The sequence below is a fragment of the Hylobates moloch genome, unplaced genomic scaffold (assembly GCF_009828535.3).
Source record: "Hylobates moloch isolate HMO894 unplaced genomic scaffold, HMol_V3 SCAFFOLD_8, whole genome shotgun sequence".
Taxonomy (NCBI): Eukaryota; Metazoa; Chordata; class Mammalia; order Primates; family Hylobatidae; genus Hylobates; species Hylobates moloch.
In genome coordinates this window covers 51,237,094-51,264,407 of record NW_026652283.1, presented here as the reverse complement: position 1 = coordinate 51,264,407, position 27,314 = coordinate 51,237,094, and the positions used below count along the sequence as shown (strand labels likewise).

The 27,314-nt window shown below is 39.1% G+C and overlaps 1 protein-coding gene across 4 annotated transcripts in view; it reads left to right on the top strand.

Annotated features, from left to right (window-relative positions):
- FAF1 (Fas associated factor 1) overlaps nucleotides 1-27,314 on the top strand; it is a 523,525-nt gene that overhangs the window by 228,466 nt on the left and 267,745 nt on the right. For all 4 annotated transcript variants that reach the window (XR_009214639.1, XR_009214638.1, XM_032160807.2 and 1 more), the window contains exon 7: nucleotides 20,653-20,758. Coding sequence is in view for 2 of the 4 variants with exons in the window: in XM_032160807.2 (XP_032016698.1) it covers nucleotides 20,653-20,758 (106 nt within the window). In the remaining 2 variants the exon portion in view is untranslated. The remainder of the gene's footprint in view (nucleotides 1-20,652; nucleotides 20,759-27,314) is intronic.

Below are 27,314 nucleotides of genomic sequence, written 5' to 3'. Positions count from 1 at the left end.
ATTATTGAGCTCTGGTCCTGCAGTCAAGCATATCACTCTTCTGTGGCCTCTGGGTTGTGAAGTTGCATTTAACTATGGCTTTGAATTAGTGCTGTTTGTTCAAGCAGGAGTAAATTCAGGGTACTAAATGGGACTCCTGTGATAGTTGAGTAAACCAGTGGTGTTAAAATATATGGCTTTTTAGCCAGGTGTGGTGGCTAACGCCTATAATCCCAGCACTTCAGGAGGCCAAGGAGGGTGGATCACTTGAGGTCAGGAGTTCAAGACCAGCCTGGACAACATGGTGAAACCCCTTCTTTACTAAAAATACAAAAATTAGCTGGGCATGGTGGCACGCACCTGTAATCCCAGCTACTCGCATAGCTGAGGCACGAGAATTGCTTGAACCTGGGAGGTGGAGGTTGCAGTGAGCCGAGATCGCGCCACTGTACTCCATCCTGGGCAGCAGGGCGAGACTCTCTCTCAAAAAAAAAAAAAAATTTTTTTTAATGTCTTTTTGTTTTTGTCCTTGGAAAACCATTGATGGGAAAGCAGATTACGTAGCCATGAATTAAGCGAGAATAGAGTTCTTATATTTTCCAGTGGGTGCTATGGAAGGAATTGAGGAGTAAGTCAAGATAACTGAGTTTTAGGTCCAGCTTGGCTTCAGAATCACTGTATGACTTAGGGAAGTCTGCACTGGGCCTCAGATCCTACCAGAAAATAGAGGCTCTTCTAGAGTTTTAGGTGTTCGTAATGCCACTCATCCTTCCTTTCTTCTAAGGTTCTTAGCAGTAGATTAGACACATAGAAATCAGTAGCCAAATTGGAAAACAAAACTGCTTTAATGGCCAGGCAAGCACCTGATGGAGAGGATGTGGCCTAGACCTGACTCCTAAATGGTGTCTTTTACCTCTTGCTCTAGATCTAAATCTAAATTTAAATCTTGCTCTAGATCTAAATCTTAGAACCTTTATGCTCATGTGGTCTGTAGGAGTTAAGATTGAGTCTTCAGAGCCTGATGGACTGATGCAGTAGACCTGCCTTACTAACCTAGTCACACTTGGAAAGACAGCTTAGAGATCTCATGGTAGGCTTTGTCCAGAGTGCACCTACCACAATGGTTAAAAAAAAATGGTAGAGAACTTAGTGAACTAGGGCACAGGAAGTGAAAGAGGAAACTGCTGGTCTTGTCCCTGCCTTCTGTGAAATCTAACGTGGTATGTATGACCTTGTAAGTAATTCTAATTGGCTCTATTTTTCCACTAAGAGAAACAAATCTAGAATGGAGGAAGGGGGAGTGGGAAAGCTACGTATTTTCTCATTTAAACTCTACCCTTGTGGGGAGAATCATCATGGGCAGAAATTTTATCTTCCCTGTGAACAGAGGCAGAAGCCTGAGGAAAAACAAAAGAAACTTACACCTTCTCCCTGAAGTCTTTTCAGACTCTCTCTGTTTATTATGCACTCCACTATACCCATTAAGTTTGGTATAACCGAAAAATTCTGAAATACTACTTTATCTCTGCTTTTTATAACCATCCCGCAGCAGTGGTAATAGGTATCTACCTGTGCTCCTAGCCCTCGTCCTAGCAAAGGGGTGCATGCATCCACTGAGCAGGGTGTGTGTGTGTGTGTGTGTGTGTGTGTGTATGTCTGTGTGTATATGTGTATATATATATGGTTTTTGTTTTTTTTTTTAAAGATGGTCTTGCTCTGTCACACAGGCTGCAGCACGGTGGCATTATCATAGCTCACTGTAACCTTGAACCGCCCTGGGCTCAAGCAGTCGTCCTCCTGCTTTAGCCTCCCAGGTGGCTGGGACTAACTACAGGCATGTGCCATCATGCTTGGCTAATTTTTAAATTTTCTGTAGAGATGGGGTTTTGTGCCGGGAGTGGCTCACGCCTGTAATCCCAGCACTTTGGGAGGCCAAGGCGGGTGGATCACCTGAGGTCAGGAGATCGAGACCAGTCTGCCCAACATGGTGAAACCCCATCTCTACTAAAAATACAAAAATTAGCCAGGCATGGTGGCAGGCGCCTGTAATCCCAGCTACTCAGGAGGCTGAGGCAGGAGAATAGCTTGAACCTGAGAGGCGGCGGTTGCACTGAGCCGAGATCACAACATTACACTCCAGCTTGGGCAACCTGAGCGAAACTCTGTCTTAGAAAAAAGAGGAAAAAAAGAGATGGGGTTTTGCTGTGTTGCCCAGGCTGGTCTTGAACTTCTGGCCTCAAGTGATCCTCCCATGTCAACCTCCCAAAGCACTGGGATTGTAAGTGTGAGCCACTGCACCTGGTCGGAATGTGTATTGATATTCATACAATGTGGCTTTTTCTTTTGGTAATTTCTGTCTGTCATCCTGTATCGAGGCCATTCTAGCCACTCTACTCTCCTCTCTCCCCGTTATCCCAACCATGAAAGATAACTGAGAAGCGTCATAGAACTGTTGTAAGACTTAGTTATTAGAAGGACATGCTGAGGATGCTTTCAAATAGTTCTCATCCTACTTCTTTTTTTTTGAGACAGTCTCGCTCTGTTGCACAGGCTGGAGTGCAGTGGCACAGTCTCCGCTCACTGCAACCTCTGCCTCCGGGTTCAAGCAATTCTCCTGCATCAGCCTCCTGAGTAACTGGGACTGCAGGAGCATGTCACCACACCTGGCTCATTTTTGTATTTGTAGTAGAGATGGGATTTTGCTGTGTTGGCCAGGCTGGTCTCAAACTTCTGAAGTCAGGTGGTCCACCCATCTTGGCCTCCCAAAGTGCTAGGATTACAAGCGTGAGCCACCACACCCAGCCCTCATCCTATTTCTGTTTCTCCACCACCTCATAATCTCTGCACGAATATTAATCCTTACATTTTTCTCTCGTCTATTTCTTACTATTTCAGTCTTTGGTGTCCTTCCTTAATACGAGATAAGTCACATCCATGAGAGCTCTGACTTAGAATTGAGAGGAAAGCTCTAGGATACCATCTTTGGAAGGAGCTAAATCAATCAGCCAATTCAGTTCTATTTTTGACTAGGAGAGGTACTGAAAGAGGAAGTAAAATGGTCGATTTAGGCCTTAGCTTCTTCACTCAGAATGATCAGGATGATTTCTGCCTTATAGGATTTTAGAGAGGTCCGTATGTGATAAAATAAGATAGCATATATGAGCAGCGGGCCTTGCACAGTGCATGTGCTCAGTAACTTCTCTTTGCCAAGTCACAGAGCTAGTTAATGGATGAGCCAGGACTTAGATTTTATAGGGCTTTTTTTTTTTTTTTTTTTTCTGTCGCCCAGGCTGGAGTGCAGTGGCGTGATCTCAGCTCACTGCAAGCTGTGCCTCCCAGGTTCATGCCATTCTCCTGCCTCAGCCTCCCGAGTAGCTGGGACTACAGGCGCCCGCCACCACACCTGGCTAATTTTTTTGTATTTTTAGTAGAGACCGGGTTTCACCATGTTAGCCAGGATGGTCTCTATCTCCTGACCTCATGATCCACCCACCTTGACCTCCCAAAGTGCTGGGATTACAGGCGTAAGCCACGGCACCCGGCCTTATAGGGCTCTTAATTCCAAGTTATTCATGTCTTTGAGCATTCTAGAGGTGAGTTTTTAACCAACTCACAGGTTGCTCAAAAGGTCAGAATCAATGTGGTCCTCAACATAAAGTCTCATTTCAACCTAGTTCATTTATGAAGTAAACTAGAAACAGTGCTTTTTGGCCCTTGTAGATGCTCAGTAAGTTGTTTAAGTGAACGGATGAAGCGATGATGCTCTTTCAGGAACAGATGAGCAATTGCCAGTGGGGGACTCCTGTGGCTAAGTATTTTTGTTTTCAAAGTAGAAAAAACAGTAGGTTTTTAACTTTTTCATATCTCCAAATAATTTGCTACAATTTCTTTTGAAATGATTTTTCTATGAGTGTGACTTCTTCATGCTGGCTTTTTAGTGATCAGTATTTGTGAGGTTTTAGCAGTGCAGCAGAAAAGGAGACCTGGCCAGGCACAGTGGCTTCCTCCTGTAATCTCAACACTTTGGGAGGCTGAGGTGGAAGGATTGCTTGAACCGAGGTGTTTGAGACCAGGCTGGGCAACATAGTGGAACCTCATCTCTACAAAAAAGTAAAAAATCAGCCAGGCATAGTGGCACATGCCTGTAGTCCTAGCTACTTGGGAGGCTGAGATGGAAGGATTGCTTAAGGCCAGAAAGTTGATGTTATAATGAGCTGAGATTGTACCACTGACTCCAGCGTGGGTGACAGAGTGAGACCCTGTCTCAAAAACGAACAAAAAATGATTTAATAAAAAGAAAACAAGACCTTAAAGTGGCCTATAAATAAGTTTTTTGAAAACTTTATATATGTAAGTAAATGTCTGAATGATTCAGTTGTAATTTTTTTTTCCGGCTGGGCACGGTGGCTCACACCTGTAATCCCAGCACTTTGGGAGGCCGAGGCAGGCGGATCCTGAGGTCAAGAGATGGAGACCATCCTGGCCAATATGGTGAAACCCCGTCTCTACTAAAAATACAAAAATTAGCTGGGCGTAGTGGTGCGTGCCTGTAGTCCCAGCTACTCCGGAGGCTGAGGCAGGAGAATTGCTTGAACCTGGGAGGCGGAGGTTGCAGTGAGCGGAGATCGCACCGCTGCTCTCCAGCCTGGTGATAAGAGTGAGACTCGTCTCAAAAAAAAAAAAAAAAAAAAAAAAAATTCCCAAAGTGCTTTACGAAACAACTTTTTGTTGTTTTCATGAAGGATATTGTAGGGAAGCAATAAATGTTTTCCCTCCTCCCTCTGGGATCTTGGCTGGGGTACAAATTGTATTTACATAAAACAGATTAACAAGAGAAAAACATACTTAATTATATATGTACACATAGAAGCCCCAGAAAATATGAGACTTGAAGAATGATCAAATGATTGAAACTTACATAGCATCCTGAGCTACAGAAAGGAATAGGAGCATGGGGCTTCTGGTGGACAGTGGTGATAAAAGTTATGAGAGGGTAAGGAGAGGAAATGTATGGTGAATAAAGGTTGTCTTATACAAGTAAAAGGTCTCTCAGGTAATAAAAATGGTCTCAGAGCAGCCCTCAGAAGAAGAGGTGATCATCTGTCTGGGTATGGTTTCAGCCTTCAGTCTCCTTTTCTGTGACATGAGTTAATTTTCCCTGGTTGATAAGATTCCTAGGGTGGGGGTTCAAGACAGTTGAGTTCCTTTTGGAGGATCTGTCTTTAGGCAGATAAGGAGAGCTCATAGAAAGCCTGTGTTTGTGTCAGCTGTTCCCCAAGTGCCCTCAGTTCAAAGTAAGCGGCATACCAAAGTATCATATTGTGGGGTTGGCATTTCCTGAACTCTGTCAATATGTATCTGTAAAAGTATTTTAAGTTACCAGTATTGTAATTAGAACAATGCATGATTTGATATATTATTCTTAAAGTAATTTCATTTCTCAAGAATAAATTGATATAATCAATATTTCAAGTACATTGTGATTACTGTTCAACTTAAATTTAATTGTAGTGAGCATCATTGTTAGATTTTGTAAAAGTGAAATTTGAAAGTACTGGGCTGGTAAATGTTTTTTAATAAGGGGCCACTTAAAAGTGGCTCATTTTTTGGGAGGCCGAGGCAGGCGGATCACCTGTCAGGAGTTCGAGACTAGCCTGGCCAACATGGCAAACCCCCATCTCTACTAAAAATACAAAAATTAGCCGGGTGTAGTGGTGCATGCCTGTAATCCCAGCTACTCGGGAGGCTGAGGTAAGACAATCGCTTCAATTCAGGAGGTGGAGATTGCAGTGAGCCAAGATTGCACCATTGCACTCCAGCCTGGGTGGCAGAACAAGACTCCTTCTCAAAAAAAAAAAAAAAAAAAAAAAAGTTTAATTTTAAGAAGAGGACATTTCCCAAAAGTTAAGCACTCTGGATGAAAGAAGAAACTTGTCCTCAATTAAAGCACTGATGGAAATCACAACACATCTAATTGGAGTAAGGTACCAAACCCATTTATACAGTTTACTGCCTATTGATAGTTCAGTGACTATTGAGATTAGCTTGTTAGCATCACACTTTGAAAAAGAACTGCAGGTATTCTCTATGGTTAATGGACAGTCAGAAACTTGGTCACTACTCTAGGAAACAAAAATTGATGTATCTATAAATATTTCTTTGCTTTTTTTGTATTTTGTCTAGATGGTTAGAATTGTGTTTTGACAGTTTTGCCATGTACTACTTGATGCATCACAATATATCACTTTTATCAGTAATTACCACATTTTGATTAATTTTACATACTTTGGTTAATACATTTTGCTGTATCCAATATATCACTATATTGATTAAACAGTAATTATAGACATAAGGACACCTGAACTTTGAAATCATCATGAAAAATGTTATTAGAAATTATGTGAAACCAAATGTTTATTTATCTAGACATGTTTAATTGTCAGCAAAGAAAGCAATTAAAAGTAGCTGTAGAGTAAGAGGCCAACCTTCGTTAAACATGGTTTTAAGATTGTTACAGAACTTGTAGTGATGATAACATGGTGTCTTGGAGGATGTTAACAACTGTAGCAGAGTGTTAATTAAGAATGATGTAATCTGCAGCTCAGAATTATTAGTATATGTTAGTTTAGCTGGACAGGAGCAAAACCTAGTTTCAGTTGTGATGAGAGCTCAAATCATATTTATAGTGGAAAGATTAACATTTTATTTTTATGCTGTTCCTGAGACAATTTAAAAATCCTGAATGAAATACAATCTAATGTAAACATCAAGGCCCTAGCTCATTTACATACGTGCCAGATTTTCAAACTGATTGCTATTTGAACCTAATCTGTCATTGCTAGCTGCATTAGCTACAACAAACATTACATTTACATATTGATTTCTTATTTTGTTTTAGTGTAAATAATCCATAATTATGGTAAATTTGGTCTTTTGTTGACAAGAGCTCATATGACTCTGTAAGTTTAGAATGGAAATTTAAATTGCCATGTGTCACGCTTTTTAATTTAAAATCTTGATGTATCTAAAGAGATAAAAATAATACTGTAGATCACAAAATATTCCTAAAGAGACAAAAGAGAGAAAAAATGTTAGGGTGTTTGGAAAGATATAAATGATAAAGTATTAATGAAAAATTCAATACCACATTTTACAATTATTACATTTTTATAATTAAAAAATCACAGTAATCTCAAATAAAGTCTTTGTTTTTGCTTCACTATCAGGCCATATTTAAAAAATAAAATCTAGTGAAGATGAACCTTACAAGCCAATTTTAAATCATTATTTTTGTTTAAAATATACAGTGCAAGAAAAGAAATAACATATGCACATAACAGGAATGAAATGAGATTTCAGTCACTGTATTGATGTTAGTACTTTATTCGTCTTAACTGCACACACAGCACTGATTTCAGAAGTATGATTTCACTGCTGACAGCTCGTATGTGTCAGTGGACATAAAATGTTATTTGCTATACTTGATGCAGCAAGTCCATGGTTCCCATTTACCCTGATTAAAAGTGGATTGTGGCCGGGCACGGTGCCTCATGCCTGTAATCCCAACACTTTGGGAGGCTGAGGCAGGTGGATCACGAGGTCAGGAGTTCGAGTCCAGCCTGGTCAACATGTTGAAACTCTGTCTCTACTAAAAATACAAAAATTAGCTGAGCGTGGTAATCCCAGCTACTCGGGCACCTGTAATCCCAGCTACTCAGGAGGTTGAGGCAGGAGAATCGCTTGAACTCAGGAGGCAGAGGTTGCAGTGAGCCGAGACCACGCCATTGCACTCCAGCCTGGGCAACAGCGAGACTCCGTCTCAAAAAAAAAAATAAATAAATAAATAAATAAATAGATAAAGGATTGTATTTTTGAAGTCAAAAATATAGGGCCCATGTAACTGCAAAAGTAGTCACTATTCGATTATTCAGGCATTTTTTTATGGTTAATGTTTTTATGGAGTTATAATTCATATACAATAAACATACAATTGTTTTAAAAATTGTTTTATAGAGATGAGGTCTTGCTATGTTGCGCAGGCTGGTTTTGAACTCCTGGCCTCAAGTCATCCTCCCACCTCAGCCTCACAAAGTGCTGGGATTACAGGCATGAGCCACCACTCCCAGCCAGGTCTTGAGTGTCTCTGAGTTATACGAGTTTTGACAAAAGTATATTGCTTTCTGTGATACCCTATGAAAAGGGATTTTAGTGAGTGAGATTTCAATTTGGATTTGTACATTAGAAGCCTGTGCTGAACTCATGGCAGCTGTTTACTTGAGTACTATGAATACAGAGGCCCTAAAAGCCTTTATATTAGTCCCCTTGGGCTGCCATAACAAAATACCATTTATTGGGTAGCTTAAACAATAGCCCTTTATTTGTGAATGTCAAAAGTCCAAGACCATGTTGCTGACAAAATCAGTCCCTCATCCTGGCTTTGTCACCTTCTCATTGTGTCCTCCCAAGGCAGAAAGAGAGAGAAAGCTCTTATCTGTCTTTCTCTTCTTATAAGAACACTAATTCCATCATCAAGACCCCACTCTCATGACCTCACCTAAACCTGATTACCTCCCAAAGACCCCATATCCAAATATCATCACATTGGGAGTTAGGGCTTCAGTGTATGAATTTTGGAAAGTATACAAACATTCAGTTCATAGCAGCCCTGAAGTCCAGGTATTGTGTCCGGAATTGGTTCCTTCCAGTGGGTTCTTGGTCTTGCTGACTTGAAGAATGAAGCCGTGGACCTTCATGGTGAGTGTTACTGCTCTTAAAGATGGTGTGTCCGGAGTTTGTTCCTTCAGATGTGTCCGGAGTTTCTTCCTTCTGGTGGGTTTGTGGTCTCGCTGACTTCAAGAATGAAGCTGCGGACCTTTGCAGCGAGTGTTACAGCTCTTAAAGGTGGTGCAGACCCAAAGAGTGAGCAGCAACAAGATTTATTGTGAAGAGCAAAAGAACAAAGCTTCCACGGCGTGGAAGGGGACCCGAGTGGGTTGCCACTGCTGGCTGGGATGGCCAGCTTTTAGTCCCTTATTTGTCTCTGCCCACATCCTGCTGATTGGTCCATTTTACAGAGTGCCGATTGGTGCATTTACAATCCTTTAGCTAGACCCAGAGCGCTGATTGGTGCGTTTTTACAGAGTGCTGATTGTTGCATTTACAATCCTTTAGCTAGACACGGAGCGCTGATTGGTGCGTTTTTACAGAGTGCTGATTGGTGCATTTACAGTCCTTTAGCTAGACACAGAGCTCTGATTGGTGCGGTTTTACAGAGAGCTGATTGGTGTATTTACAGTCGTCTAGCTAGACACAGTGCTGATTGGTGCATTTTACAATCCTCTAGCTAGACAGAAAAGTTCTCCAAGTCCCCACTCGACCCAGGAAGTCCAGCTGGCTTCACCTCTCAGTATGAATTTATCTTTCCTAGACTAGTTGTTTAATTTTGATGTATACTTTATAATAGTGAGTGCTTCCCCTAGTACTGCTAATGTATTAATAGGTGGGCTATGGGTTAGTTTAGCCAATTCTTCTGTCTACTGAAGACTTTAAGAGGGAGTTCTGGATTCAAGGAATTCCTAGAGAGGAAATCCTTAAATTACTCTGATTATTATTGGTTCAAGACAGTTTGCCTACTACTGTTTTACCTTGTGAAATGGGCCTGCTGCTAGTTGGCAGGAGGGAAGTCATTCCTCTTCTTCATCAGGAATTAATAAAGTGGATTGTTTTACTAACATAATGCAATCTTAAGTTCACCTTGAAAAATTATTATGTGTATTAAAATAACCCTGTGCTTTCTCGTAAGTGGGTTGCAGAAGTACTCTCTGAATGAGATATAAACTCAGTCAAGACAATAGTGTTATATTTATTTTCTTTGTGTTGTTGATGATTTTATCAATACTTGACATATGTAAGCTAATAATATATGGCTTTGTATGTTCATATATATAAAAATACCTGTGCTAGAGCTTCAAATTTATTAGGGCCTATGTTTTAAAATTTGCTATACTTAATTTCCCCCTTTTTAAAAAATGTGGAGGGGTATGTAAAATGTATAAAATAAGCTGGTGACTTAAAATTACATTGGTACTCATTAGAAGGCTGGTATTTTACAGGTAACCTCTCTGTTCCTGATAAATATTCATCGTTAAGTTGGAATGGGATCTCCCCAGGCATAGCTAGATGGACATTTTGCTAATGAAAGAGCACTGGAAGCCTAAGACTTGTGGACAAAGAAGAGAGTAGAGAAAAGAAGCTTTACTAAAAAGATTTCTAGAACTATTAATGGCATAGGTATTAATGCTTAGTAATAGTACTGAGAATTTTAAAGTGGTTATCTATATTTTTATAGTACCTTCTGTTACATGCCAGATTTATTTATTTATTTATTTATTTATTTATTTATTTATTTATTTATTTATCTGTTTGTTTATTTTGAGACAGGGCCTTTCTGTGTTGCCCAGGCTGGTCTTAAACTCCTGAGCTCAAGCAGTTCTCCTGTCTCAGCCTCCTATGTAGCTGGGATTATAGGCACACAGCACTGTGCCTGGCTCCCACCCTGCCACCTTCAATTTTAAAATTAAGAAACAGTACAGAAAAATTATAAGGTGATGTATGTGAAAATGTCTAGCATTTTGCATACTAGGTGCTTAATAATGTTAACTTTCATTTTATTTTGTTGCAAATAACACTGGAGCCCCAGGGACAAAGTCTATGATTCTGATTATATTTTGAACATTAACTTCAGTCTATATCTGAGGGTAGATGAAGAACTGTTAGTTTTAATAGTCTTTTTCTGTTTATAGAAACCAAATTGTGTCCTTGTTGATAATGCAAATATATATATATATATATATATATATATTTTTTTTTAGAACTTTGCAACAGGTGTTTTTTTTTTTTTTTGCTTTATATCTGTTACAGTGTTTGAAACCTAAAGAAACATATTTTCTCTTCAAATTTGGATGTGTATATAAATATCATTTGTCTGGACTCAGGACACTCAATGCTATGGTTTCTTGGCCTACGTCTGCTCTGAAATCAAGCTGTGTCTGTCTGCCCAGGGGCTCTGAGAACATGGAAAACAGACAGAGCTTAGAGTTATTAGAAAAATAAAATGAATTTGCAAATGAATTTGCAAAGAAAAACCAGTGAGGAGAAGGATTTGATTCATCTTCCAAGGGTCCATAGCTGTTAACCCAAGCCATTCTTGGGGGATATCCAGTCTCTTGAGTGGCTGGGGCTCCATACCCCCTTTCCTTCTTTAACAGGTCAGTCAAAGGCAGTTCCCACAAAAGCTGGCTAAAAAACTGATACCCAGCTCCAGCGTCTGAGGGTTCATGAAGATGTGGAGGTTTTTTTGTTTGTTTGTTTTGTTTCTTTGTTTGTTTTTGAGACAAAGTCTCACCTTGCCGTCCACGCTGGAGTGCAGTGGCACAATCTTGGCGTACTGCAATCTCTGCCTTCCAGGTTCAAGAGATTCTCCTGCCTCAGCCTCCTGCGTAGTTGGTATTACAGGCGGCCGCCACCACACCTAGCTAATTTTTTTTTTTTTTTTTAATTTTTAGTAGAGACGGGGTTTCACTGTGTTGGCCAGGCTGGTTTTGAACTTCTGACCTCAAGTAATCCACCCGCCTCAGCCTCCCAAAGTGCTAGGATTACAGGCGTGAGCCACGACACCCAGGCGAAGATAATACAAATATTTCAATTGAAAAAAAAAAATCATAATGGAGAAAAAATTATTTAAACCAGTGAGGAGAGAATGAATATATGGTCTGTCAAAACCATTTCTTGAATTGAGTTAAAATTCAAACTGCTTTTAAAAAGTTTCTATATCGGGCCGGGTGTGGTGGCTCATGCCTGTAATCCCAGCATTTTGGGAGGCAGAGGCGGATGGATCACGAGGTTAGGAGTTCCAGACCAGCCTGGCCAAGATGGTGAAACCCCGTCTCTACTAAAAATACAAGAAAATTAGCTGGGCACAGTGGTGGGTGCCTGTAAACCCAGCTACGTGGGAGACTGAGGCAGGAGAATTGCTTGAACCCAGAAGGCAGAGGTTGCAGTGAGCCGAGATCATGCCACTGCATTCTAGCCTGGGCGACAGAGCAAGACTCCATCTCAAAAAAAGAAAATTTTCTACGTTTGCCAGGCGCAGTGGCTTACGGTTGTAATCTCAACTACTCAGGAGGCTGCAGCAGGAGGATTGCTTGAAGCCAGGAGAAGACTAGCCTGGTCAATATAGCAAAACCTTGTTTTGTTTTTTTTAAAAGGTTCTATGTTTGCTTATATCTTTTCTTCTCTCTCTAATTGAAAAGAAAACATCGTTTTTTTGGCCAGACGCGATGGCTCATGCCTATAATCCCAGGACTGTGGGAGGCCAAGGCAGGCAGATCACCTGAGATCAGGAGTTCGAGACCAGCCTGGCGAACATAGTGAAACCCCGTCTCTCCTAAAAATACAAAAATTAGCCAGGCGTGGTGGCACATGCCTGTGGCCCCAGCTACTAGGGAGGCCGAGGCAGGAGAATCGCTTGAACCTGGGAGGCGGAGGTTGCAGTGAGCCAAGATCGCGCCACTGCACTCCAGCCTGGGCGACAGAGTGAGACTGTGTCTCAAAACAAAAGAAAAAGAAAACGTGCCTTTTTTTTTTAACTGTTTCCTTATTTCTTACTGTTTCATTATTTCTTTGGTTAACACTCATCCTTTTGACCCTGAAGATCAAAAGTTGAAGCAGCATGAACTTTTTTTTTTTTTTTTGAGAAAGGGTCTGGCTCTGTCACTCAGGCTGGTGTGTAGTGGTGTGATCTCAGCTCACTACAACCTCCCCCTTCCATCCTCAAGAGGTCCTCCCACCTCAGCGTCCTGTAGCTGGGACTACAGGTGCGTGCCACCATGCTGGGCTCATTTTTGTATTTTTTGTAGAGTCTGGGTTTTACCTTGTTGCCCAGGCTAGTCTAGAACTCCTGGGTTCAAGTGACCCACCCACCTCGGCCTCCCAAAGTGTTCAGATTACAGGCGTGAGCCACAGTGCCCCCCCAACTTGAAGGTAAAAGACTGCTCCAAGGTGGCTTAACCGTGGCTATCATAACCAACCTAAATTAGGGGGTACTGTGTGAGAGAAAATTGCTCCTGGATGCTGCAGCTGAGGACTCAACTCATAGCTTTAGAAGCTAGGATCAGTTTGCCTAGATAACATTTTAGCAAAAATGTCTTTGCAGATTACACAGACTACCATGGCATTTTTTTATTTTTCTTTTACAACAGATTCTCTCTCTGTTGCCCAGGCTGGAGTGCAGTGGTGCAATTTCGGCTCACTGCAACCTCTGCTTCCCAGATTCAAGCAATTCTCATGCCTCAGCCTCCTGAGTAGCTGGGATTAGAGGTGTGTGCCACCACGCCTGGCTCATTTTTGTATTTTTAGTAGAGACAGAGTTTCGCCATGTTGGCCAGGCTGGTCTCAAATTCCTGGCCTCAAGGGATCCACCCACCTCTGCCTCCCAAAGTGCTAGGAATACAGGCGTGAGCTACCAAGCCCAGCAAACACGGCGTATTTCTTACAGCCTTGCCCACTAACCCGTCTCCTCAGAGTCATCACAAAACAAAACTTAAGCAGTTCACACGCCAGTTTCTATGGAAAGCATCACTGGTCTAATTTAGTTGTTATTCTGTGTTTCCATAGCACCTTAGGAAAATCGGTATTACAGAAGCACAGGGGTACTATATGTGAATTGCAAGTTTGCTTCTTTGCCCATCCCTCAGTAGACTCAACAAAGGCAGAAATGTGAACTTACTGTGTTCACTTCCTTGGTACCTGGAGGTCCAATCATAAGAGTGTTATCTCTGAAGTTAGACCTAGGTCATTGCTACCTTTTTTGTATGACAGTAATTAAGCAAGTAACTTAACATCAGTTTCCTCATCTGTAAAATGGAAATTATGATAATAACTTCATAATGATATGAATCTCTTAATGCCTGGTATGTGGTAGCACTTGTTAAGTGTTAGTCATTATTATTAATGGCTAAGTGAATAGAGCAGGCTAGAGTCTAAGTTTAAAGATAATACACTTACCTGACTTCTCCAAACAAACTCTACTCATAAGGAGCATGAATGTGGTAGAATCAGCCTCAAACAAGACCTCTGTGAAAAAGAACAGGCCGGGTGTGATGGCTTATGCCTATAATCCCAGCACTTTGGGAGGCTGAGGCAGGCAGATCACGAGGTCAGGAGTTCAAGACCAGCCTGACCAATAATAGTGAAACCTTGTCTCTACTAAAAATACAAAAATTAACCGGGCATGGTGGTATGCGCCTGTAGCAGCTACTCGGGAGGCTGAGGCAGGAGAATCGCTTGAACCTGGGAGGTGGAGGTTGCAGTGAGCCAAGATCGTGCCATTGCACTCCAGCCTGGGCGACAGAGTGAGACTCCATCTCAAAAAAAAAAAAAAAAAAAAGTCAGTCTGGATAATATTAGGCACAATATACAGTTATGTTTGGTGATCAAAACAAGGTTTTATTCTGTATGAACTCCTGCCAGGGGATAGAACTAAAACATGAAAAGTAACTGCTACAAAAGCACTGTAGATCCTTTTGCTGATGTTTCACTATCACTGTAAGATTTTAAAGTATGAGTACCCTTCAAAAGTGTTGTTTTCAGTAAGTTGTAATAGGTCACCTTATAACTTAGGTGCAATAAAAATTCCCACTTGGCCGGGTGCGATGGCTCACGGCTGTAATCCCAGCACTTTGGGAGGCTGAGGCGGGCTGATCACGAGGTCAGGAGTTCGAGACCAGCCTGACTACCATGGTGAAACCCTGTCTCTACTAAAAATACCAAAATTAACTGGATGTGGTGGTGCGTGCCTGTAATCCCAGCTACTCAGGAGGCTCATGCAGGAGAACTGCTTGAACCTGGGAGGTGGAGATTGCAGTGAGCTGAGATTGCGCCGCTGCACTCCAGCCTGGATGACAGTGCAAGACTCCATCTCAAAAAAAAAAAAAAAAAAAAAAAGTCACTTGGCCAGGCTCGGTGGCTCATGCCTATAATCCCAGCACTTTGGGAGGCTGAGATGGGCGGATCACGAGGTCAGGAAATCGAGACCATCCTGGCTAACATGGTGAAACCCCGTCTGTACTAAAAATACAAAAAATTAGCTGGGCATGGTGGCACACACCTGTAGTCCCAGTTACTCAGGGGGCTGGGGCAGGAGAATCACTTGAACCCGGGAGGCAGAGATTTCAGTGAGCCGAGGTTGCGCCACTGCACTCCAGCCTGGGTGACAAAGCGAGACTCCATCTCAAAAAAAAAAAAGGGTTTTTAAATGTAATACTCATAGTTCTATGAGTGAAGGATTATCTTCCTCTTCTAAGAATCTGCAGTGTAGTTAAGTGCCTGAAATAGGATCTTTTACATATTAGACCCTCAATAAATATGGTTGAAAGAATGAAAGGGGAAAAAAAATGAATGACTTGTCGAGATCAAAGAACTAGCAAGTAGTGAAACAGGGATTCAGATCTGGCTTTATGACTCCAAAGCAGTTTAAAGCCATAAATATTATGCTTGCCAACTTACCCTCTTCCACAGCTATCCAGGAATTGTAGAACTAGACAGAATTGGTGTTCTAAAGTAGTCTGACAGTCAAACTGGTCCTGGCAAACCTGTTTGCAAAGTTATTATACAAGTCTGCCAGTCAAGATCAAGAAACATATCTAAGGAACTGCATAAAGGCAAGCACTAAAAATATTAAATATATGCGTAGATTCATATGTAAAGGTAAAGGCAGATCTATATAATAATCAAGACTTCTGGAACTCTGAGCTCCTTAGCCTAGCATTTGAAGCCCTCCATAATGGAGGTCTTTAACATTGTTAAGGTTTTCTCTATCACAAACCTTTCTTCACATCACCTTACACTTCTTCCTCATTGCTTTCTAATATGTTTCTTAATATTCCCCCATCTTCATTTCTGAACTGTTCTATGTCTGAAATCATCCTCCATATCTACTTATCAAATTATTGTCCATTTTTCTTCATAGTACTTTAAAGTATTCTCCCTTCTCCACAATCTTAACATCTTTTCGAACCTCTCTGAGGTCAGTTATTTCTATCTTTTATTCCTGCATTATTACAGATAATAGGAATCAAATAATTATAGAGTGAATGAATGAGCGGTAAACTTCCAGCAGGCAGGAGTCTTGTTCACCTTGTATCGCCCAAGCAGCCTAGCCTTTTAGGAGATAGGATGCTCAGGTTTGAAGAACATAGAATCAAATATAGGTTAGGGGCTGGGTTCTACCCCTTTGTAGCTTGATGACCAGGGACAATTAGTTCCACCTCTTTGTAGCTTGATGACCAGGGGCAATTAACCTTTCAGAAGTATAATTTTGTGAGTAAAATGAAACCTCAGGCTAAGAAAAAGATAATCAGTAGTTCTTTTTTTTTTTTCTTTTTTTTGAGATGGAGTCTCGCTCTGTCACCCAGGCTGGAGTGCAGTGGCATGATCTAGGCTCACTGCAAGCTCCGCCTCCCGGGTTCACGCCATTCTCCTGCCTCAGCCTCCCAAGTAGCTGTGACTACAGGCACCTGCTACTGCACTCGGCTAATTTTTTGTATTTTTAGTAGAGACGGGGTTTCACCATGTTAGCCAGGATGGTCTCGATCTCCTGACCTCGTGATCCGCCCGCCTCGGCCTCCCAAAGTGCTGAGATTACAGGCGTGAGCCACCGCGCCCGGCCTAATCAGTAGTTCTTTATATGCAGTTCAGAACATGCAGAAGTATTTCTTGAATCTTTATACAGTTGAATTGAATCACCTTCTAGTGTGCTGCTTTCCAAGGGATATACTGATAAGTAATCAGTTATTATAAAAACATATAGTCTAGAATTCAGGGTATCCACACATGAAACAAAGCAAACTGTACAAGACAATAAAGTATGTGATACAGGAATTCAGAGGAGAAGAGAAGGTCATTAGTAAACCCAAGTAGAGGCCTGAAAGGTGATCTGAAAGCTGTGCAGTATTTGGAAGGGAGCAGAGGAAAGGAGGATGAGAACAATATGAACAAAGATTGTAGTGAGCATGTTTTTGACAAGGGGATGTCAGACAAGCTCTAGAGAAAAAGCCACATTTTGGAGAATAGTTGTACAATAGATCTAACTTTGAAAGGCCTTCAAACTTCAAGATGTCTTTCCATTACTCGCCACTTCCGTCCTCATATTCATTCAACATATATATATTGATCATTGACCCCATCTATTGTTTGAGCCTCATTTCCCAGTAGACTTCTCTCACACAGCCTTCACTGCAGTCATATTGAGCTTTTTGCTGCTTCCTGAACGTGGTCATTTTTCTTCCCTTCCCACCTTTAATGCCTCAGTAGCATTTGGCGTAACTGATCCCACCCTCCTATTTGAAACAGTTATTTCTTTTGGCTCCCTTATACTAGACTTTCTTGATTTTTCTCTTCTCTCACTGATGATTTATCAATCCCCTTTAAACTGACTCATTCTCCTCTGCTTGATTTCAAATGACTGAAATGCCCTAGGGTTCCACCTTGGCCTCTCTTTTGTCTGTGTCACTTATTTTTCTAGGTAATTTGTTTTGGCCACAAAGCCTAAAAACTGACTATATGCTACTGACTCTCCTGCTCTGGGCTCTCTTACTTGATCTTTGAGCCTTATATTGAGCTCTACATGACATTTTTTTTTTTTTTTTTTAACTGTCTAATAGACATCTCAAAACATCTCAATGGACATCTCAAACTTTGAACGAAAACTTCACTCTCAATTTCTCCACCTCACCTGCCGCTACTCCACTTTTTCTTGTTAAATGTAATTCCATTCTCCTATTTACTTAGGCCAGAGACCTTGGGGTTATGTTTTTCTCTCACACTCCATCAGTAAGTGGTCTGACTTCCACCTCTAAAATATATTCTGAACTTGACAGCTTTTCATCTGTGCCTCTACCACCTTAGTGCAAGCTACTATCACTTCTTTCCTGAACCAGCCTCCTGTCTGCTCTCCCTACCCCCAGTCTTTGCTCACTGTGGCCAGAGCAGCCAGAAGAATCTTGTATAAATGTAAATGTAAGTCATATCTTTTTTTTTGAGACGGAGTCTCGCTCTGTGGCCCAGGCTGGAGTGCAGTGGCGTGATCTCGGCTCACTGCAACTTCTGCCTCCCAGGTTCAAGTGATTCTCCTGCCTCAGCCTCCCGAGTAGCTGGGACTACAGGCACCCGCCACCACGCCTGGCTAATTTTTTGTATTTTTAGTAGAGACGGGGTTTCACCGTGGTCTCGATCTCCTGACCTCGTGATCCACCTGCCTCGGCCTCCCAAAGTGCTGGGATTACAAGCATGAGCCACCGTGCCCGGCTGTAAGTCATATCTTACTAGTTCCCTTTATAAAATGTTCCAGGGGTGGGCCGGGTGCTGTGGCTCACACCTGTAATCCCAGCACTTTGTGAGGCTGAGGTGGGCGGATCACAAGGTCAGGAGTTCAAGACCAGTCTGACCAACATAGTGAAACCTCATGTCTACTAAAAATACAAAAATTAGCTGGGCGTAGTGGCGCATGCAGCTCCTTAGCACCTGGAACAATGCAAGTCATCAAGTTAATGTTGATAAATAAATGAATAAAATCAAAGTTTTAACTCCCATGGTAGTTTTCCAGAAGGCAACATTTCTGTGTGAGATACAAAGATGAATAAGACTCTTGCCTTCTAGAAATTCACAATTCATTCATTATTCAATAAATATCTGTAGTATGCCACACGTTATGCTTAATTTCTTTTCTTTCTTTTCCTTTTTTTCTTTTTTCTTTCTTTTTTTTGAGACAGCGTCTCCCTCTGTCGCCCAGGCTGGAGTGCAATGGTGCCATCTCAGCTCACTGCAACCTCCACCTTCTGGGTTCAAGTGATTCTCCTGCCTCAGCCTCCCGAGTAGTTGGAACTGCAGGAGCCCGGCACGACGCCCAGCTAATTTTTTTTGTATTTCAGTAGAGACGAGGTTTCACCGTGTTACGCAGGGTGGTCTCGAACTCCTGAGTCCAGGCAATCCACCCGCCTCGGCCTCCCAAAGTGCTGGGATTACAGGCATGCACCAGTGTACCCAGCCCATTATGCTTAATTTCTAAGGATATAATGACAAAGGTCTTTGCTTCAAGAAATTCTATTTTAGTTGGGTGTGATTTCCTTTTATTTTGATTAGTAATATTTCATGATACATACATTGGTGCTTGCTAGGTATAGTCTATAATTAACCTGTGAACGCTATGGAAGGCAATAGGGCAGACAGATTATCTGCCTAATTCTTTTTTTTTTTTTTTTTTTTTTTTTTTTTTGACACAGAGTCTCACTCTGTCGCCCAGGCTGGAGTGCAGTGGCATAATCTTGGCTCACTGCAACCTCCGCCTCCCGGGTTCATGCCATTCCTCTGCCTCAGCCTCTCAAGTAGCTGGGACTACAGGTGCCCGCCACCACACCTGGCTAATGTTTTGCATTTTTAGTAGAGACGGGGTTTCACCATGTTAGCCAGGATGGTCTTGATCTCCTGACCTCGTGATCCACCGGCCTCGGCCTCCCAAAGTGCTAGGATTACAGGCGTGAGCCACCGCGCCTGGCCTGTCTGTCTAATTCTAATCTTTATGTTGTGTGTGTATTTGTCACATAGTTACAGATGGGCAAAGGAGGAAAGTTGAAGGCTAAAACCACGGAGAACACCCGAAATATTTTCCTGGTACCATAGGCATGGCAAAATTACACTTGAGACAGGCAGTAGAAATTATTCAGGCATACTAGTGATAAGTCTTTATTTTCAATACTGATGAAAATAATATTTCTAATATTAGTTTAATACTCATTTAATATTAGTTTAATACTTCTGTTATTCCATAACAGCTATTTCACTTGTAATTGAACCAGAGTCTCTGAGTATACATTTTAGTAGCATATTTGGAATTTGATATAATTGACAGTTCCAGGAGGAGATAAAAATAGAACCATGACTTATGTTTCTTAATTTTTTGTCACTAATTTCATATACTCTTCATGGTTCTGATAAATTTCTAAATTTTGGAACTTTGTTATAGGCTTTACAAAATGTTGCTATGATTTCTCCAGTTTCTAAATTCTGTGTATTACTGAGTCCTAAGTGAAAGCACAATTATTTTGAATGAATTTTTACATAGCAATTAAAGTTCTGTAGATTTCAATATCTTCTGAATTTTGACTGAAATCAGATTCTATTATACCACATTCATGAACATAAATAATAGTTTCATACTTCTGTTATTCTAGAACAACTATTTTACTTGGAATTGAACCAGAGTCTTTGAATATACATTTTAGTAGCATATTTGGAGTTGATATAATTGACAGTTTTGTTGGAGGACATACATATGCAGATATTATGTGTTAGCATATGACTTGTAGAAAATTCTTAAGTATACAAAGCATTTAGACTTGAAATTTAAAAACACCTTGGTCGAGAAAGAGTTAACAGGTTAGCTCCCCTTGGTTTTTCTCAGTGTGTTCTCTTGCCTTTAGGAGCTGAAAATATGATAACATTGGGCCCGGACATGCCTGTGTGGAGGTTAGGGTACTCCTGGGGTTTTTGCAGCTAGCTGTAAAGCAAGCTAGAACTTGTTCATCTCTAAGTTCCCCGTTTTTCTTTCAACCCTTTCAGTGCCCTGCAGGAGTCATTAAATCAAAACTTCATGCTGATCATCACCCACCGAGAAGTCCAGCGGGAGTACAACCTGAACTTCTCAGGAAGCAGTACTATTCAAGAGGTGAGTTATGTCTCACAGCTAAGAAATAAAGGTAGCTCATTATAGCTAATGTTGACCCTGTTAAAGACGGCTTATCTGTTCTGGTTGGAAATTCTCTTTATGTTTCATTATTGGGTTCTTAAATTTTAATTAACTGGAGCATCAATGATTACTGTAGATATAGTAAATGACTTGACCTAGAAAGATGTAAATGGGAACTCTTGATAGTTTTTAAACTAGTCAACTTGAATTGCTGCTTAAAAATAACTGATTATTATGTAATATATTTCACGGTTTCATAGTCATTATTCAAAATACTACTTTGGAAATTGTTGACAACATTCATTTTGGAGGATGCTTTTATTTGAAAGGTTGCTCTCAAATAATTATTTATATTGTGTACTCTGCCTGTTTCTAAAAGGAATTTGAGGGGACTTTTCTTAAGCAGCTCCATCCTGCTCTTGGGCAGTATGCCTAAGATGCTGTTGGAGACTATCTTTTAGCTTAGAATATGTGAAGAGTCTATTTATAGTGTCAGTATTTTCTTCAACACGACCAACCAGGGCCACTGTTTCAAAAGAGAACCTCCCCCAAGAGAGAAGAGATACCTTCTTCGTGTGCCTTGGGCCCCACCCACCTAAAAGCTAGTAATTCTATCTCCATGGAGGGTGGGGGAAACATTTAAGGCTATGACAGGACTTGTGTTTAGAAACATTGAAATGATGACTATGTTGCATTACACCTTATAAGTTAGGAAAGCAACAGTCATTTGTCTACTAATTTTTCTAAAGAGAATTAATCATGCTTAATCTTGGATTATTTTATAATTTTTTTCTTAGACTACATTGCTTAAAATAATCACTTAATGTCATTTTGAAAGAACCAGTTTTCACCCTAGTGTTTTCTTTCAGAAATATATGAACTGATTCTGTAGACTATTAATGGCTTCCTTTTTTATATTGTGTTAATGAATTTCAGCTTCTGAATTTGACATGAATAACTCATTGCTTTAAGTTTATTTTCTTCATTGATTACTTGAATAGTTTGTTGACTCTAGAAACTAAACTCTTTAAAATTTTTTTCTGATCTGATTCCTAAACTGAATCGTAGGTTTGCGTTATTTAATTTTTTTTCAGGATTTTAAATATGTATAAATTGTAATTTCATTTTCATCCTCCATAATGAGTATTTTATTCTCTAAATTAAAAAACTTAATTCCTTGAAGAATCATTTATGTTTTTCTAGTAGAAATAATGTTTTGCTGTGGCTCCATCTCCGAGTTATTATAGCATCTGAAATTTTACAGGATAGTAAAATCTAAATTGTGTATGTGAATATAATGAAACAAGGAAATTTAGATTTAAAATAACTTGTTTAACCAACATAACAAAGATAAGAGGTAAATTCATTTTATTGCTGACTTGAAAATTGAAGAATAATATAATGCATGATGAATAAATATAGTTTGCCTTTTTTTCCTTTGGGGTTGAATTTTCTAGCCATAATTTTGCTGCCACCCTCTCAACCCCCACCCCTAGTTTCTGTTATTTGAGTGTGTTTTCAGCTTTCTCCCACAAGAGGGCAGAAAGGACTATTCAGCAGATAGCCTAAAAATGCCATTCAGTGTTTTCAAATTAGCTTCTCTTATATTAACAAAAAGGAGCATAATGGCCAAGTTATTGTTTGATTTACAGATAATTGGCATATTGCAGGGAGGAGACTTAATTTCACCCTTTTAAATTAAACAGGGAGATTTAAAAAGACATAAAATATTCATTAATGTTCGGTGATTATAAAGTAGTGGCATATATTTATTTTGCCTTTATTACTGTTTCGATGGGAAAATACTGCAAATATTTCCGAAATCGAGTTGGCCATACTGACAAGTTGAAATGTTTAAGCAGCGTTAATGCAATCTGCTCACACCTGATATCCTATGCAGAATGATTCAAAATGACTACATCAATTATTAAAAGAAATATTTAAAATTCTGTAAATGTGCCATTGTGTGCCACGGTTGGCTGAAACTGTTCTCCGTGGCCTGCTATTTAGATTATCAAATATATCTTAAGCTTCAAGGACTTAAAAACAGTAAATCTTTTTTATACCATTTTCTAAATGTCGTTTTAAAAATGTTCCAGAAATACTTTTGCAAAGACAGATATTCTTATGTATTTCTTGTCAAGAATTTGGTTTCTTTTCCTTTTTCCTTTTTTTCCCTGTAAGTTAATTTAAAATAATATTTTTAAATGCTAGTTTGCCAGGAACAAATAAATGCAGTTGCTACTTATGTCACTTGCTTTTCTGTGAGTAGACAGGTACACGTAGGCTGTTTTATTCTGTACAACTTAGATAAAGGATGTGGGACCTCTCTGGGCCTAGTTCTGTGACTTTTCTGCTTCAACTTGTGGAACACCTGTGATGGAGGGGGTAGTTTCAGGTGAAGGACAAGGTGCTCTTATCTACAGCTATTCAATCCACAATCACACTTAAGTATGTACATTTTTTGCTGTTGCATGATTGGAAAGTTAGTTTGATTGCATCAGGATAAAAATATAATTGTGAAACTATTTTGTAGTTTTATTTTATAGTGCTAGTATTTGTTTTTTATTAATGTGAAAGCTTAATGATACCATATGTGCTAAATTGTAAATTAATCTGTCTCACCAGTTTCAGGAATTTCTTTTCAGTATTAATAGGTCCAAGAATAAATCCTGACTAATATAATTGAGGGAAAGGAAAAAATGTTCAAAACACAAAAGTTCCTGGTCATTTTTTTAGTGTATTTTATATATATATATATATATATATATATATTTTTTTTTTTTTTTTTTTAAATTTTTGAAAGCCTTGCATTTTTAAAAGAAAACTTTGCACTATCTTTCACCCAGAGGGAAATTTCTATTAAATGAAATAGGATTGAAAAAGGCACTATGATTTCAAGTTTTAATTAGAACAAAGTACATTTTTAAAAAATACTGAGTTAGAAAATAGAACTAAAATGCAGTTTGAATTTCAAATAAACTATTCAATGACCATATGGTCATTGCAAGTTAATGGTGATAAACCAAGAGTTGTACAAGTGTTTGTTCAATTCTGGCTTTGTGGTCTGCTGCCTCACAATGCGTGACTTGTGTCCTTTAGGTGCTCTAGGTTTTAATTTAAGCCAGTTAGTTATTGAGGGTTTTCATTTTGATTTTGTTTTTTTAAAACTCTGTACAAATCCTTTCACTTACATTATCCTCCTAGTTGAGGAGAAAGCAGTGACAGTATAAAAAGGTCAGAATGGAGAGAGTTGCAAGTAGTCTGAAAGACGAAAAATCTTTTCTCTTTTCCATTATGACCAAACAGCTTGTAAAAAATATCAAAGAATGTGACAGTAACTCTGTGATAGTCTGTCTTTTCAACCTTTTTGGGTCCTAAATTAAGTATTTGTCACACTTTAAAATTGTGAGTTTCCTTAAGTTTAAACAGGCTTACCTTATTTTAATGAATTTTTTTTATGCTGAGAATTCAGATTTGTCAACAGTTTATTGTGCAGATTCTAGTAATTCTCACTAATACTATTAAAGATCTGTGGTTACAAATGCACTTGGGGTGGGTTAAATTAAGGGGAAAAAATGATTGATTTGCTTTCAGCAAATCCAAAACCCAGGTGTGGAAAAGGATATGAAGTCTTTGAAATCAAGCCAACTTTTCTTGGAAACTGATTCTTTGTTATCAGCCTTACTACTGCAGAAGCTTCTGTTAGGCAAAATATTGTTTTCTTTGTAGATGTCGTATAAATTTAAGGAATATACACATGACCCAGAATAACAATAAGAAACCTAAGTATTTTTAGTGCAGAATCATGGAGTATTACTTATCTGTTACAGCAAGAAGCATGATGAATAGCTATTGGAATTATTTAAATCCTCTTCCAAGTTTCACTTTACCCCAGAATTCTCACTGTTCTTATTAATGTTGATTTAGTTCTTAATGGCATGAAAGGGGAAAATTGGCAACCTATAAAGATATATCTTGCAGGGAGTAGTAAAACATTTCAATACTATTACGGTGTTGTACAAACTAGTGATTAAGTGGGAAGCCAATAGAGTTGAATTAGTCTCAGGAACTGAATGAACTAAATACATAGATTATACCAATCCTTAAAAATAATCTTGGCTAAATAATCATAAGGCTAACTCTGATTCTGAACATTTGAACCTAACGTCGGATTTTGTGTGTTGTGTCTATTTTTCTACTTGCTACTTTCTTAACTTGCTTGACTAGCGTATATTTTGGACTATTCTCCTTTAATGCTGGTGGCCAGTAACAGTAATTAAAATATGTAGTCTTTCACAGATTGTGCTAATTATTGATGTTCTAGTAGTGGGTTGACTATAACTCCTTAGCTAACATGGCCTTTCTGTAAATGTTTTAAAGTATTGGGTGTTTTTTTGGTTTGTTTGTTTTGTTTTCCAGTATGGGGAGGGTTGGGGTTGCTGGCACAGAACTGAAGTAAGAGTAGGGTAACTGAGAATGTGCATATGCAAGAGGGTAAATTAAGTTGTGTGCTTATTTAATTAAAAGTGTAAGTGGTTTGTTTTTACTGCAAGATAAATGGCATATATTGGATCAATTAGAATGAACCAATTTAATTAACATATTATAGTTTGATTTTTTAAAATTTGAAATCACGAATGATATTTTAGCAAGAAAGAAAGAGATAATTTCTTCTGCAACTGGGCAGTGAATTCAAGCCTTTATTCAGCTTTCAGAAAAGACGATTATGCATCTTTTAAATATGCATATATATTATTAGTTTCAAGTTGCATTTGAAAACAGATCTGTTGAAATCATACCACTTCAAATGTATAAATCAGTAGGGATCATTTTATAAATATTGAGGTTTCCTGTGATTCTTAATAAATTATCCCCTGAAGTAATACATTTAATATTTATAACGCAGCTCTTTGGAACTGACAAGTCTTTTCCCCTTTCTGGAAGTATTTTAGAATAATCTGGATTGGATATCTTTTTGGCCCATATAAGTATTTGTCTACCTGCATTTCAAGACGATAGAAGCAATGACATTTTAAGAATTAAGAACAATCTTTAGCCTTTTGTTACTTAAGATATGTTTATCAAACATGATAGCTGACCACATTTCATAATCTGTGATTTATGTGTTGGTAGTTTTGAAATGCCTGGGTTAAGAGAAATTACGTTCAGTTATCAGAAACTAATAAACGTAAGATTTTTTTATATGCAAGAAAAGGCAGAGAGTAAATAATTGCACTGGTGACCAATACTGTAATAATCCTGTTTTACAATATGCACTTGACAGGTTGTAATAGTGCTAATTGAAGAGACTAATTCACACTTGCTTCATTCTATTCAAAGGCAAAATCAGCAGCTTGTTTTGCTTTTGACCAGATGGTCCTCATGAACACCTACTGTGCACTTTAAGTGCTTTACTAGAATTACAAAGGCCGGGGGCTGCGTTCGACTCCAAATGATTTGAGAAGAGAGGGAGAGAAGGGGGGAAAAGAACCTCTGTGCTCAATGGATTTGGTGCAAGTAAATTAATTCTAGTGGACCCATTACACACTGAGCCCCCTTTTCAAAGCTCTGAGCCTCCTCGCTTGCTCTGTAGCAATGAGAAAGAGAAAGGCAGATTACTGCAAACAGAAATAAAAAAAAAAGTGGGGGGGTATGAAAGGGAGAAAAGAGGCCTTGAAGCCTTTCATATCATTTGAGTTTTTCAAGTGCGTTATTTTTGGGGAGGGTGGATGTATGAAAAGCCAATTGGAGTTTTTTTTGTTTTAAAGTGCGCTATTTAAGCACCATGAATATAGGCGCAAGAGCAACAGTTGACTGAGTTTACTGTGGTGAAGCTTTGTGTCCGAGGATGAATCAAATTCATTATATTCAACTCTTTGTGTTTTAACATGAATGTAGGGTTAGTTTCACAAGACTGTGTCTGTTTAGGATAATTATAATTTAATATTTTCCTTTCATAAAGTTATCACTGTAGATGTCTAAAATTTTAATCAAAGCAGATTTTGTACATTGACTTTGAAGCACCCTGACAGTTTAAAATTCAAAGGAAAGCTTTTTTAGTTTTCAAAAGAAAAGAAAGGCTCATTCTAATGGCATTGAAGCAGAGATTATTATAACTAATTAGAAGTCACACATCTGTTAGCTTTTGGTTTGTGACTTACTTATGTATTTTTTGAGTAAAATATATACTTTAAAAATATATTGCTGTTATTGTGTGAACCTAAAGGGATAAAATGCACTTAAAAGAGAACCATTTATTTGAGCCAACCATTTTTTGCAAATCTCTAGATGGTCCTATAAAAATATGTAATGTAATAAAGTACATTAAGTGTGAATTGCAGTTGTTTAATTAATAATCTTAATTTGGAATATGCTTTCAAACAATATTTTCACACAGTTCTGTTATCATACTTCTGATTATTAACCAAAGTTATGAGATAAAAAAACCTGTCCAGTTTGTACAAATTTATAGTTATTCCTTATCCTTAAAGCTGTTCATGTATAGTACTGTAATTTGGAATACTAACACTGT